Below are 14,879 nucleotides of genomic sequence, written 5' to 3' on the forward strand. Positions count from 1 at the left end.
AAGTCTAAATCTTTGTGCATTATTGTTTGCAAAGACTGTCGGCTGACACCAAGTTGAGCAGATAAGCTTCTTGTTGAAACCCTTGGATTGCTTTGTATAGCTGCAGCTACAGCAGCGATCGTTTCCTCCGTCCGAACTGGTGGGTTTCGATGATAAGGCCTTCTTGCGACTGTTCCTTGCTCAGCAAAATTATTCACCAGTCTCATTATGGGCCATCTGCTCGGGGGATCGCCGCCAAACATCCGCCTGTACTCTCTCTGTACCAAAACTACGGACTCCAGTGCGTGATAGCGGCGGACTATCCAAATTCTTGTTTGCGTGTCCCAGTTATCCATTTTAATAAATTTTAAAGATCAATCTGCAAATTAAAACAAAAATGGAACAGATAACTTAAAAAGAAAAAAAGTTCAATTTTTTTTTGGTAGCGGCTTTCATCAGCCACCCTGTAGAAAGGAATCAGACGTACTTTATGTCGTCGGCAGTAATATAATTGGCACAAAAAAATCGGTGAAAAGATACGCGAAAACTACTATTGAATGTACATACTCGTATATATTTTTAAAAAACATCGCAGTTTGCAGGTTCGATTTTCCAGTTGATTATTGCACGATTTGATTTTGATTTTCATATACAAGTATAAATATATTTCATATACATATGTATGTATTTCATAATTGAAGTATACATTTCATTAATATTTCCTTTAAATACATAATTGGAGTTGTTTAAGGTACAATGATGAGCATTTAGAATAAAAAGAATATATGTATATGTAGATACGAGTAAATAAATACCACACAGAGTTTATAGTAGATATGACAATTGGATTAATTGAAAATGTTTCGTGTTTTAAAATTAGTAACTAAATCATATTAAAAAAAATTTAACACATTCTACTTATATAGAACGCGAACAAAAATCTTGAGTTAGTCCCCTTTTCGCTTTTAAATAATTTACATCAACTTCCCAACCTTACTTTCACAACCTGGCTCTCAAATTTCCTTGTTTATTTTAAATCAAAAAGATCAACTCATCGTGCTTTCGATGCTGCTGTTCATTAACATCTGAGTTATTGTACTCCTGGATGGGTGAAGTACCTGGAGTTAAATGAAACAGCAAATCGGCCGAGGAGCTGCGTCTCATTACACCAGCACCACCGATCAGTGGATGATGATGCTGTCGGTTGTTGGTGAAGGATTTGCTACGCACATGACGTCTTGCATGGTTACGCCGTGCATGTTTACGATTGCTTACCACCCCAAAACACGATACGTCATGCTCACAGTCGCTATCTGTTTCGATGCGCAGCAATCGTTCTCGCAAATTGCCAGAATCAGCTGATCGATTCTGGTGTGTTTGATTGTGGGATGTGGATGCAACATTGACATCAGTAGAGTTGTGGTTAGCTGAACAGTCATCGTATAGATGCAAAATAGCGTTGCGCTGCTGCTGAGTTGACGTCGGCTGAAATTGTTGTTGTTGGAGTCGACGTGTGCTGATGCAGTGCGCGGAAGGATCTCGTGATAACTCCGAACCAAAATTGCTGGCGTTGCTAAGGAAAATTTGCCTGCAATGACAAGTCGAGTATGTGAAAGATGGTTTGAACTGTACTTATAAGATATCATACTAATATAAAATATTCAGGAAGGTTGCGTGTCTAAGGCACTCTCGGTAGCCTTAAAGCCCATTGTGATAACTGCATTTGATTTCCATCCTCTGACTAAGTTCCCTGAACCACTTAGAACTTTTTACGAACTAGTGCCTCCAGAGAGACATTTTGCATATTTCCTAGGTATTCGAAGAAATAATCGCCAAGATATTTGGACCGGCCTCTTTGCTGTGCAGGACATTCACAGAGGAGGAGTTGTAGAACTCAATTTCTTCTTCATCTCCACAGCTCCTGCCGATGGCATTGTGAGGTACACCCATTCTACTGGCTAGGGTGCCAATAGCGCAGTGACCCGTTATATTATGTGGCATTTTATCTGTGCGAGTCTCAATATTTGGCGAGCTATGTCTTAGACTGCTGAGAGAAGAAAATCCACTGGGCTACAAAAGCCTGTAAAGATTTAAATGCTGCTAAGTGTATCCTTTTCGTAATACGCGTTGTGCAATTGGTTAACCTTGTGAGAAATTTAGAAAAACGATTTGAAGCAGCTTTCCTATGTACACAAAAGTGTGCAATGGTACCGAAGGTAAAAACGTTGACGACTTCCCGGACTTGATTTTATAAGAAGACAACGAAGCCGAAAGTTTGTAAAGTGGAAACAACAAAATGAGATTAAAATGTTGGATTGTCCTTCACAGTCTTCTGATGACACGTCTATTGAAAATATTTGGGCAATAGTTAAGAAAACACTCTAAGAAAAACAAATATGAATGGTCAAACAGTTATCAAGACAAATTCGGCTGATTTGGAGGTGATTACCTCCACAATTTGCACAGAAATTAAGATAAAATAGGCCGCGAAGATGTGAAGCCATTATAGCTAATGGTGGTGACTCTACATTTTATTGAGTACATTGCGTATAATAAATATTACAAGCCCGCACAATACGCTTTGTTCGAATCGAATTGCTCAAATAGTCTCCAGGTTATGGCAGTCATGATACCTCTATTAGACAGATTGTATATGCAAAGGCTACATTCTCAGGGCTCGGAAGCCTGTGAGAGAAACTTACACACCAAATGTAAGCAAGAACTCTCGCGTGTCCCATTAGAATTTAAAGCCAATCGTCCTCTCTTTCTTTCTTGTGGAATGAATGATGTGTCATTCATTTTTTGGGGAATACCATTGAGTATACTTCCTGTCATAGATAACCTTCCTGTGCCGCCGACTAATAGCGGAATTCTTAAAAATTTCAACTAACTGATCAGTATATTGTCGTCTCGCTTTAAGATGTGTGCATCTGCTTTCGAAGTCAAACCGAGAAATAAAACAAAGCGCGTTGTTACTTGGTCTGTCCAATGTATGTTTTTTGAGCAAATCAAAGCGACTATTTTAAACAAATTCAGATGCCCTTTTTTACTTATGCAAAAAGGTTGAATTTTTGATTGCATTTATGTGAAACTGTAGATACGTCTTTCTCTCGAACGTAGAATTTGCGAGAAAACCTGTTCAAAAGCTATATCTGCGAGTCACGGAAACGTTAATACGCAGATTTTAAGTGCCCGGAACATGGCAGTATTTTAAAAACAACGTGTCGAGGCAATCGATTGCCAACTCACACCTTTCATTGAGATAAATATTAGTGGTGGGACTATTCGAATAATAAATAAAATTCGAATAATAAAATCTTTTATTCGACAGGTATTCGTAATTCGAATAATATAATATTTATTCGAATTTTTTATTCGTTTATTCGAATAATGCTATTCGAATACCTCACTATTCGAATACCTTACTATTCGAATACCACCTCACTATTCAAATACCTTACTATTCGAATACATCACTATTCGAATACCACCTCACTATCGAATTATTTGAAACGAATAGTATTATTCGTTTTATTCGAATAATGTTTATTCGAATATTATTCGAAAATAATCCCACTCCTAATAAATATTTATTCTGATAGCTACGTTGTAACTAAGCCATTAGGATAACTGATATGTGTGTGTGTGTGAAATTAGTCAGAGGATGCCTGATTTCCCTCGCATTAGAATATTTCGCTATCAAACGTATATGGGTAGGAGATTATCCCGAGAATGTATAGCTGGTGAGATAGGCAACCTTTGAGGTAAATTCTCCGTGCAATGTGAAATTAGAGGTTTCGCTGGCTATCTGTGGCTTGCTTTTAGATGGGTACATACATATACACCGAGTTAGGTTAGAATGACTGTCATTATACAATTTGATAAGCAATACTTTGAGACTGTACCGCAGGTGGTGATAAATCTACTTACCGGTCATGTGGTAGGTTGGTACCGTAACTCAGCCCGTCTGGGTAATAGGCATCAATGGGGAATGATTCTGGCACTGAAAAGGTATGACGCAAACGTTGAACCTTATAGTCATGTGTGCCGTTACTCACGACAATCCAAGAACGTTTCAAATATGTTTGCTCGCTGTAATTAGTTGTGCTCTTGGGGCGCGATGAAAGATTTGAATCTGGATATAAATACAAAGAGTTTTTCGTTTGAAAATGTGTGGAAGCTATTTAAATATTTTAAATATACATAAATAATTCATAACTACCGGAGCTTTTACAGGCATTAAAATAACGTTTTTGAAAAGATTCGAAAATGATTTAGATTTTTCTACTGTCAAAAAATATAATTTTTCAGTTATCTGTATGAAGTAGTTGGAAGAAGTTAAATTAAGAAAAAAACACACATATTTTAACAATAACTTTAAAAAAAAAAAGTTAAAAATGTAAAAGTATAGCAAAAGAAATAGTAAATGTTTAGCAAAAGTTAACCAAGTCCTTGAGATTTAAATACAAATTGTTTTATAACAATCTTTAGAACACTCTCTTTTCGCACACATATTTGCAATGAAAAGAGTAACAGTCCGTTTTTGACTAATGGAAGAGAGAAGCTTTATACATTTCCTCAAAAAATACCGGGAATTGTTCAATAAAACGAAAAAAATTATTTAACCATCAAAATATATTTTGTCACCTTCAAAATAGGCTCCATTCGAATTCTCCTTAATGGCCTTTACCGACTCAAAGCGGAGTGGCAACTTAAATGTTGGGAAAGAAAAAAAGTCACAAGAGGTTAAATCCGGTGAATACGGTGGTTGTTCGATGATATTTGTCGAGTTTTTGGTCAAACAGGTGTTCATAATATGAGCCTTGTGAGAGGGTGCGTTATCATGGTGCAAGATCCATGCGTTTTCTTTCCACAAATTGGGCCGTTTCCTACGCACATCATTCTCTCTCAAACGTCGCATAACTTCCAAATAATATCCTTTATTTACCGTAGAACCATTTGGAGCGAATTCCGAGATTCCGAGTGCACAACACAGTGATAATCAAGGAAAACGAGTAGCACGACTTTCACTTTCGACCGACTTTGACGGGGTTTTTTGGGTTTCGGCTCATGTGGATAGCGCCATTCAGCCGCCTGTTGACTGGTTTGCATGTCAAACTCGTATACTCACGTCTCATCACATGTTATGATGTGCTGGGTAAACGTTGTGCCCGAATCCACTTGCTCAAGCCTGTCTTCAAGCACTTTCTTCCGATGAATTTTTGGAAAGGAATTGAACTCTCTTGGAGCGAGTTGAGCAGCCACGCGTCTCATGCCCAATTGATGGTGTAAAATGTTGCGAATTGATTCGTGACGCATGCTAGGTTCACGAGCTACCTCCCTCAAAATTAAATGATGGTTTTCCAGCACCATATCCTTGACTTTGTTAACGTTTTCATCCGTTGAAGACGTTGATGGACGACCAGATCGGGGCAAATCTTCCATGGCTTCTCGGCCCTCTGCAAAAGCCTTATACCACTTGTACCCATATTTTTGATAAAGCACCTTCGTCATAGGCTTTCTGCAACATTTTCAACGATTCGGCACACGACATCTCGATCAAAACACAAAATTTAAGACAAATTCTTTGTTCGATTTGTTTATCCGTAGTGAAAATTTCCGAGCACACCTGTGGTTGAATGATATAAATAAACGCCAAAAACAGAAACTCTGTCAAATTAATCTGCGACACTATAGAGGACAGTTGTACCAACTTTCCAGCAAAAAAAAATTTAGACAAAAAAAAATTTTGAATGAACAATTCCCGAGTTTTTTTTTTTGACAGAGTGTACTTGCCAACTATTTATTTAATTCGGTAATATGAAAATCACCATCACAATTTGCAGCCCAATTTTCACAGATCCCACGAAGTTTTATCTTGACAGTGAAAAATCTCAAAGAAAGTTTATAACCTTCGTGTGTGAAACGAAATATGTACACGATTTAGTAGGAAGCTTCAATAATTTCTAATGAAAATAACACTTTCGCTAACTACTTTGGTAACTTGACTAGTAAACCAACTTGATTAGTCTAGAAAAGCTTTGATACCCCTACAAATCGATAAGCCATAAAAGGATTGCATTAAAAGCTTACTATTTTCGCTGAGAGCTATTGTTGTTTGTGGGATGCCTAGAGTGAGCGATATATTGAGGGAGTCATCTCGAAATTCGTCACTTCGTTCCTCAAGTTGACTCGGCGTTCCGGGACTGTATTGAATTAAGGTATAAAAATGCATTGGTAAATATGATCACTTTGTCCTTTAACCAATACCAAAGCATTCGTTTGAACTTACGAGCTTGCTGTGGCCTCCGGTTGTTCGCCAACGGTTGGGGATAGTTCACACCCAACGGGAAGCGATGTCGGGCCCGTTGGAACCCCCATGGATTGACAGCAGCAGCATCCCTGCGTAGCAGTGCCCGGCTCTGACGCGCCTGCAGCGCCTGTAAACGTGATTCTTAATGATAATAAATAGAACGTGATATTAAATAAAAAAATATTAGCTTCTGAAAAGCTTTTTGGATATGACAGGAAAATATGGAATAATGAGAAGGATGGTCAATATGTTTAATTTTCTCTGTGCTTTGAATTGTTATAGAAAATAAGAAGGATTACCACAAGCTACGGTGGCCATTAGCACACGATTGGTTAGTTCATTGCGTATTTCCAAATCTGGCACTGCAGCTCCTACAGCATCTGTGGCAACAGTGCCGCTAAGCGTAAGAGCCGCAGCTGCCGCCGATGTGGTTGGACGATCGCAATTATGTGTGTGAGGTATTACACATGTGGCGTGGCCGCAACATCGTTCAGGATGATGATGGTGGCGACGTTGACGCTGGCGTTGGCGCGTCACGTCACGAATCTCCTGCTCCATGCCCACCTTAATGACCTCTTCGTAGTCGGGTGGTGCTTCGTAACTGGGCGGTTCGTCTGGCGTCATTTCCTCCTGCCGATCTGAAGATAGAGAATTGTGGTAGCCGAAATGTTAATTTTTTAATATAAATAAATAAATTAGCTTTAGTTAATGTTTGCAAAAATAATAAAATATCGTTGCGACTCGAATGGACCAGTTCAGACAAGACCGGCACAGTGAGGTTTTTGAAGTGAAAACTTCTTTAGAATCGTTGGAAGTGATTTGAGAAAAAGCGACCCTCTTGGCTACGAAGTGTTATATTATATGTTGATATAAACGTAGCGACGAACTAAATAACTTTTAGGCCAGCGCCGACAGCATGGCGCGATAGCCGAGCGGCTAGCAATGTGAGCTTCTGATCCAAAATTCTTGGTTCGAAACACAAGAAAAAAAAATTTTTTTTTTTTTGAAATTTGCATTGTAGGACATTTCTGATTATTTATTGAAAACAGGTTTTTGGCTTTTCTATTTTTGGTTTAGATACTGAAAGTCAGTTTAAGTGAATCGGTATAAATATTTCGTACATTAATTTTTGTGAGCGTGTAATTCTCAAAAGGTTTATTACAAAATGTATTGACAAGGTAGTTTGTTGGTTGTGTATGGTATCTGTGTGTATTATACGCGTTACGACGCTCATAATAGCAACCGCGTGTGCTGTATTGCGTCCGTATTTTTATTTTTATATTCGTAAATATTTTCATTTTTAAATATTTACCGCAATTATGCCGAGAAATAATGCAGAAAAGTGTCGTGAATATCGACAGAAAAAAATATAATCAACCTATAATTATCCCGCTCCTAATGCTGCTTTCGTCTCATTCTCTCTCAGTTTGTTTTACGGAAGGTTTCACTTCTATCGCGTCTAACCGTTACACTGGTATTTTTTTTTCCTATCAGGCTGCTTAAGTGTACGTTTCCTGATTTGTAAATATGTGTATAAATACGTCGGTTTGTTCGTGTGTTCACTGTCGAACTAACGGTATTCGAGTGATATTGTCTGCAGACGCTCTAAGAATGCGTATCGTTCGGAATTCTTAAAATAATTTGATCTTCAAATACACTTCGGTTTCATGGAAGTATCGAATTGAAGATTTCTAAGAATTACTGAGCGGGGGTCGATTATGCCCGTTTTCACTCAGCCCAAATCCACCAGCATAAACGTCTAAGTCGACTTAAGAAAGAATGGTTTTATGGTTTATCATATTTCAACAAAAACGTATATTATATTTACATAAAATCGCTACCTCATTGATAATTTCTTTTATTTTTTATTAAAAAGAAAACGACTTGGCTTAACATATTTTCTTATGTAGAATATATATAAATCTTATTTCCGGATTTTCGACTTACATAGAGCAGCTTTCTCAACTAACCTTTAATTTTAAAACTCGCTCATCATGCCGATAAATATAATTTACGTTTTCTCACACTGAAGTGAAGTGAAATTAATTAAACGATGAAAATAAATAATAGTTCGTATCGTTCCCCGGCATTAACACCCTTGAAAATAATTGAATAAAATTGCAATTTTTTATTTCCTTGTCGCAGTTTCGAAACCAGCAAATTTATCTTTGCTGGGCAGTTGAAAAAACGAATCGAGTTAAAGAGCACTTTAAAGTTGGAAAAAGTTTATCGGCTAGTAAGGTCCAATTTAACCGGTTTTTACTTGCCACCACAGATATTTCCAAATGGCTAAAAAATTGTGTTTCCTTACCTAATAGCTCACTAATGGTTTGCAGGTGATTTTGCAGCTCGCGTTGATGGCGAGCTCTCACACCCATCCGATACAATATGACCATCCAACCCGTTAGTACGGCGAAAATGCCCAATGTACTTATTATGAAGATCCCAGTTGCTGTTTTTAAGTCTGGATACTGTTCTATTTTTGGGAAATAATAATTCGGCTTATGTGAATACCAGCGACGGTCGTTTTGTAAATGGGCCCAATCCTCTTCGCACGATTCTGGTTCATCAGTGCCGTCGCCACAGTGATCGAAACCGTCACAGTGTAGCCTTATGGATATGCAATGATTGTTACCGCACAGGAATTCAGAACCAATATAACAATCTAAGTGAAATATTAAACCATTAAGGCACGTATATATAATATTATGTATGTGAAGAATATATGTATTTACTTAAGTAGTTGAATACACTGTAGGAAATGGCCAATTTCGATGACATGCCAAAGACGCCGCGCAGACGTATGTAGTAGCCCGTTAGCACCGGCACAATGTGACTCTCTTTACTCATACCATTATTGGGCCAGACAACACTCTCTATTTCAGCAGCATCTGATGTTGTACCTTGACGTATGGTTAGATCCGAGCGTGAAGCCATGCCATGGAATTCTTCAACGCGCAATGATAGGTGTGTCTTCATCATCATGTAATTGTTGCCTGGCTTAATTATCCATATGCAGTCGTAAAATCTGACATCGGTGCTATTTTCAATCATATTCATCATAGTGATTGCGCCTCCAGGTCCGGACACCATGCCGCCACAATCTATAGAGAAGAAAGAAAAAAACCCAAATAATGTGCAATGCGGAAATGTGAGTTGGTGAGGCGGGCTAAATAGATGTACATTTAGCCGTACATATCGCGTATTATGAACATTTTCTTTGCTCCTTAGGAGCGCATTAAAACAACTACGAGTATCATCGTCGTTTAAGAAATTATTGTATAACGAACAGAACTAATAAGCCTATGGTGGGGACATGTGCACCAACATAATAGAAAATCGAATGTACTTTACATACTAATATATGAAATATGTATGAAAAGCCACCTCATTTTTGAACAAACCTCGTACATGAACCTTTTTGGAGCAGAAAATTGTGGATTCGTAATACATAAGAACTGGAACTAGTAAAGAACTGGAAGGTGCAGTGGAATCAGATATCCAGAAGTTTGACGGAAAATTTAGTTAACTCGATATGGAGAACTGCTACGCCTTCAAATAGCGAAAAACTTCAGAGAGTGCAATCTAAATATATATAATTGACGCTTCCACCCTTTTTAGGTGTTTGGCCGAGCTCCTCCTATTTGTGGCGTGCGTCTTGATTTTGTTTCACAAATGGAGGGATCTACAGTTTCAAGCCGACTTCGAACGTCAAATGGTTTTTATGAATAGCGGTTTCATGGTAGCAATACATGAAAAAGAATTGCACTCTATCGTCGCGAGGGATAACGGAAGCTTTAAGGGGGACTGGAAATTATGACTTTTCGGTTCTCAGCTACTAAGAATCGGAGACCGGAAGCCCGTCCTTTTCAACTTCCTCCATCCAATTCCATCACACCCGAAAAAAACAATCTTTCACAATCGACATGAGGGATAACGGAAGCTTTAGGGGGAACTAGAAACTAGGTGTTTCCGGCTCTAACCATTCATTCACTGCCATCATATTCACATCCGATTTAAGATTTCTAAACTTATTTTTAGTTTTTTATTAAGCGTTTTCCAATAAGAAGTGTTATTCCCGTAAAATATCAATGGTTTCGTTGCTTGTGTGGCACGTAGCGCCGTCTTGTTGAGAATAAACGTTGTTCAGATCAATACCATCCAATTCCGGCCATAAAAAATCATTAATCATCTCTCGATAGCGCAATCTACTCACCGTAACTGTTGATCCAGTTTCATTTTCAAGACCATAAACCGCACCAAACAGTCACACGTTGAGGATAGAGAGGCTTTTCAACAATAACTCTTGGATTTTCTGAGCCCCAGATCAGACAATTTGTTGACGAAGCCACCGAGGTGGAAATGGGCCCATCACTCAAGATGAGTTTTCGATGGAATTCCGGATCATTTTCATGCATTTCAATGACCCAATCAGCAAAGACACGACGTTGTTGATGATCGACCGGCTTGAGTTCTTGTGTTAACTGGGCTTTATAAGCTCTAAGACCCAAATCTCTATGCAAAATACGGTGTAATGAAGTTTGTGGAATGCCTAATTCCAAAGAACAACGAGGAATGGACAAACCTGGGTTTTTTCAACACTTTCGGTTGCAACAGCAATATTTTCGGCTGCTCTTGAGCGACCAATTTTCACCAATTTCTGTATTGCGGTCCGACAAGGTGCTTCACGATGACCCAAAAATGTTCGAGTTTTACGAACCGTCTCTGCCAAATTTTCACCATTTTTATAGCGAATTTTAATAATTTCAATGCGTTGTTTAAGCGTGTATCGGAAAGCGTGTTATTGGAAATCCCTTTAGTATCCTATATAAATAGCTGAGTTCAGTTGGTCTTCACTCTAGCTTACCTAAGTGGTTTGCATCTTATCTCACGGATTGTACTCATTTCGTTCGTTTAAACAATATAAAATATGAAGCCGTCAAGGCTACCTCAGGTGTACCGCAAGGTAGCCATCTCGGCCCAATATTTTTCCAAACCTTGGTAAACTATATTCCAGACGTTTGTTTTGACATCGCAACTTAAAAAATTTCCACCCGTGACGTCCTGACCGCATGAGGCTTGAAGAGGACTTAACAAGATGGAAAGATAATTTCTTGCCGCCTAATGCTGGTAAATGCCATTATTTGTCCTTCAGTAGACGCAAGGTTGCGATTAATTTCCATTACAATCTGGGCACTGCAACCCTGACAAAAATTTATGAAAAGAATGACTTCGGGTCCAGTTTACATAAAAAATGTCATTTTCTAAACAAATAGACTTTATGATTGCCAAGTCCGGGGCTATGCTCGATTTGGTAGTAAGGAATTCAAGTGAATTCTAGGAACTTTCTACGCTGAAGAATTTGTATGCGTAGTTTCTACTTGTTCAAAAGTGACATCTACCGAAATAGCGGGCTATTCAAAATAACACCTGCTATTGGAAAACCCTCTACAAGAAAATTCGATAAATAAAGAAAAAAAAACTCGATGACAAAGAGAATGGACAATTGAGAAGGATTTAATAGAACGGCAATGAAAACCGACAAAATATTGAAATAATAAAAACATATTTAAATCAGCTATTTATGCGGTATATGCCCTCACACATTGAATAGGATCACATCTGTTTTTTAATTTCGTGTTTCAGTTGAATTTTATATTTGTGTTAAAAGAGCGCGGCAAATACTAAACCTGTAATTCGAGCTGTAAACACTTAAATAAATTAATGGCCCCTATTATGAGCTGCATTCGATCTTCGATATTCGTTGGTTGTCGAAGATCGAATGTCAATTTGGTATTATGAGCGGTGCAGCGCTGTCGAAATTTTCGTTGTATACCGAATTTAGAGTCGAATGCAATTTTGCTTTCGATTGTATCGAGCGTATTGTGGGAAAACTTGTTAAAATGTAAGTTGTTTGCGATTCTTTATGGTTTTATAGTAACCAAATAATAAATATATAATTTTGTTAGTTTTATGCAGGTCGAAAGTCGTGAGTACCAAACAGCAATTAGAAATGCTAGTTTCATTAATGGAAGAGAATCCACAATTCGCAAAAGGGATTTGCACCAAAGTTCAAGCAGCAAAAAAATGGGAGGAATTTACAACGGAGCTGAATTGCTTGGGACCACCAGTTAGAACGGCAGCAAAATGGATTAAGGTTAGTAATGTTTTTTTTTTTTTTTTGAGAAAGGCTAGTTGCTGAGAAAGGCTAGTTGCAAAAAAATGGGAGGAATTTACAACGGAGCTGAATTGCTTGGGACCACCAGTTAGACGGCAGCAAAATGGATTAAGGTTAATAATAGTTTTTTTTTTGTGATGTTTATAGAAATACATTTTTATTTTCCCTTGGCAGGTATGGGCTGAAATACGTAGAGGAACTGAAATACATATTTTTTTCGAATGACGAATAATTGAATAAAGAAAATTTATAACAAAAATAAAACAGAAACTGTGGCGTAAAGGTTTCTATTTAATACTTTTTAGATTTTTCTATAATATTCTAAGAATTGAACTCTTCATCTGGAAGTTGAACATTATAAAACAAGCAAATGTTGTGCAAAGCTGCACACACATTAATAATTTGTGTTGCTTGTCTTGGAGAATAGTGAAGAGCTCTTGGCTCGGGTGCACTGCTGCAACTGGTTTTCTGTACTGGACAGTACGTTCATAAACGCCTCTTTAGACAATCTAAAGTTCTTTAAAAAACTGTAAGAAAATTTCTGTAATATTAAGTAAATCAACACATTTTGAAAATACTAAACTTACTCAGTGGAAGCCATTTGAAGGGGGTTGGATGTGCCCCTCAGCTGTTTTCTACATCTAGCTAGTTCCACTAATCTTTCATCGACCGATCGAACCACAACTCCGTTGTACTCATTTTCACAAAAAATACTTTTTTTAACTTTTAAAAATGTTGTTAGCAAAGAATTTCAACACAATCGGTTTTTCTTTTATATTGATTTGCTGTATCAGCTGAGAAAAATTATCTATTGTAAATGCGTCGAGCGATCGAAATTCACAATAGTCCTATTCTTCAACGAATGAGCACCATAATACCAAATGAAAATTCGTTCGATCAGCACTTTCGACTATAGTCGAAGATCGAATGTTGCTCATAATAAGGGCCAATATTTTTACTTAGTAAACCCTCTATGTGTTATGCTATACGAACGACGACAGCTTTTTTGAGACCTACAGTATGTACAAATCATCACTCTGACTTCCACTGTAACTTACCCGTATACGGCACCAATCGATCTCCCTTCAGTTGCTTAGATGAGACAAATGAAATCTCGGCACGAAATCCAACACCGGTATTACCGTTACCACGAAACTGCAACAATAGTGATTTACCATTGCTAATTGTGATGGGCGGTCGAAAATGTTCACCCGTATAAGAATCCAACATTTGGCCATTCGAATCGAATATTTCTAATGTTGAAGTGAGGCCCAGCTGAAAATCAGTAAAATCCAGTCGTACCTGACAGTTTTCCGATTCGCAGGTTAGTATATGTTCGATGCCATAATCTCGAGGATATGGCATTGGGAAATAGGGTGTTGAGATGATGTGCGGCTCGTTTTTGGAATAGTTGCTGATTATAGCTTGTCTCGGCGAGCCGCTTACAATTTTAACATTTCCTGTGATGAATTATATGTATGTATGTATATAAAACTATGTTTTAATATGAACGAATGGGCCTAAGAAGGCAAGTGTAAAATGCACATACTTTCCGAGAAATACTGCAGCGAAAAGACATGACTGTTGGTGGCACGATAGAAAAATTTCAGCAACAGCGTGCGCGTTTTACTGCGAAACACTTTGCCATCACCACAAAACTCTTGTCCGGATATGGTTGTATCGTAGGGCGGCTCTGAGAATTGAATGTGTTCGCAAGGACAAAGTGAGGATTTTCCAATGCCCGAGTTAGCAATGCGCTCGCATGTCTTAGAGAAGTTTACGTGAGTGAATGTTATGCGTATGACGCACTCAGCGCAGGTCACAAGCTCCAAGTTACATTGATACCAGATATCTGTGCTGCTGCGATTTTTCATTTGACTAGGATTTGTGGGTGAGAAGAGAGTGCTCTAAGAGATTGAGGAGAAATAAATTTAAAAAAAAGAACCCATAAGCAATATTTCGGGCGGAATGGAGCAGTTTTACACACTCGGAAAGCGGATGTCGTGACATTGCGTGCATGCAAATCTCCTCGTTCGCCCAATTCCAGAAAATGTCGACGTCCATTCCAATGATTGCAGATGTCGAGATCGCGAAAAGTGTTGGAAGGATAACCGTTCGCGTACACTAATACACATGTAATTAATAGCAGCGTGGTAAATGCAAAGGACACACTCGATGCTGTTAGGTTAGTATTTGTGTGCATCTCCTTGATTTTAGCTTAGCACAATACAAATATTTAAATACAAAAAACCAAAAAAAAAAAACGAAATTAATCGTATAGGATTGATTAATGCGGGTCCTTGCGAATGGTTTATTTAATTAGTGTTTTTTATTTAGATTTTTCCACGCGCCTATCGGTGTACGCATGTTGCACGTTTGAAAATGTCCGAGCTACTGCAACTAGCGCCT

At 38.1% G+C, this 14,879-nt stretch overlaps 1 protein-coding gene across 2 annotated transcripts; it reads right to left on the reverse strand.

Moving 5' to 3' along the window:
- Positions 1 to 527: 527 nt before the first annotated feature.
- Positions 528 to 14,879, reverse strand: LOC129241848 (uncharacterized). 2 transcript variants are annotated; one of them, XM_054878380.1, is made up of 10 exons: positions 14,458 to 14,876; positions 14,020 to 14,377; positions 13,529 to 13,930; positions 9,028 to 9,396; positions 8,604 to 8,957; positions 6,592 to 6,930; positions 6,272 to 6,419; positions 6,073 to 6,185; positions 3,910 to 4,114; positions 528 to 1,567 (listed from the first exon to the last, which is right to left on the reverse strand). In XM_054878380.1, exons 1-10 carry the CDS (start codon positions 14,671 to 14,673, stop codon positions 1,012 to 1,014), a joined length of 3,060 nt encoding a protein of 1,019 aa, XP_054734355.1. In that variant the 5' UTR covers positions 14,674 to 14,876; the 3' UTR covers positions 528 to 1,011. The 2 variants fall into 2 exon arrangements, with proteins under 2 accessions (XP_054734355.1, XP_054734356.1); XM_054878381.1 differs by lacking the exon at positions 528 to 1,567 and having other exon boundaries at positions 4,021 to 4,114; positions 6,272 to 6,433; positions 14,458 to 14,879.

The sequence above is a fragment of the Anastrepha obliqua genome, chromosome 3, assembly GCF_027943255.1.
Source record: "Anastrepha obliqua isolate idAnaObli1 chromosome 3, idAnaObli1_1.0, whole genome shotgun sequence".
In the NCBI taxonomy this organism is placed as follows: Eukaryota; Metazoa; Arthropoda; class Insecta; order Diptera; family Tephritidae; genus Anastrepha; species Anastrepha obliqua.

Excerpts from the sequence above, each read along its gene's own strand:
- LOC129241848 (XM_054878380.1), bottom strand. The coding sequence starts at position 14,673 with ATGCACACAAATACTAACCTAACAGCATCGAGTGTGTCCTTTGCATTT. Across the intron at positions 14,378-14,457 it reads TCACGACATCCGCTTTCCGA|AGCACTCTCTTCTCACCCAC; the intron begins GTGTGTAAAACT and ends TCAATCTCTTAG. Across the intron at positions 9,397-13,528 it reads TCGATTGGTGCCGTATACGG|ATTGTGGCGGCATGGTGTCC; the intron begins GTAAGTTACAGT and ends TCTTCTCTATAG.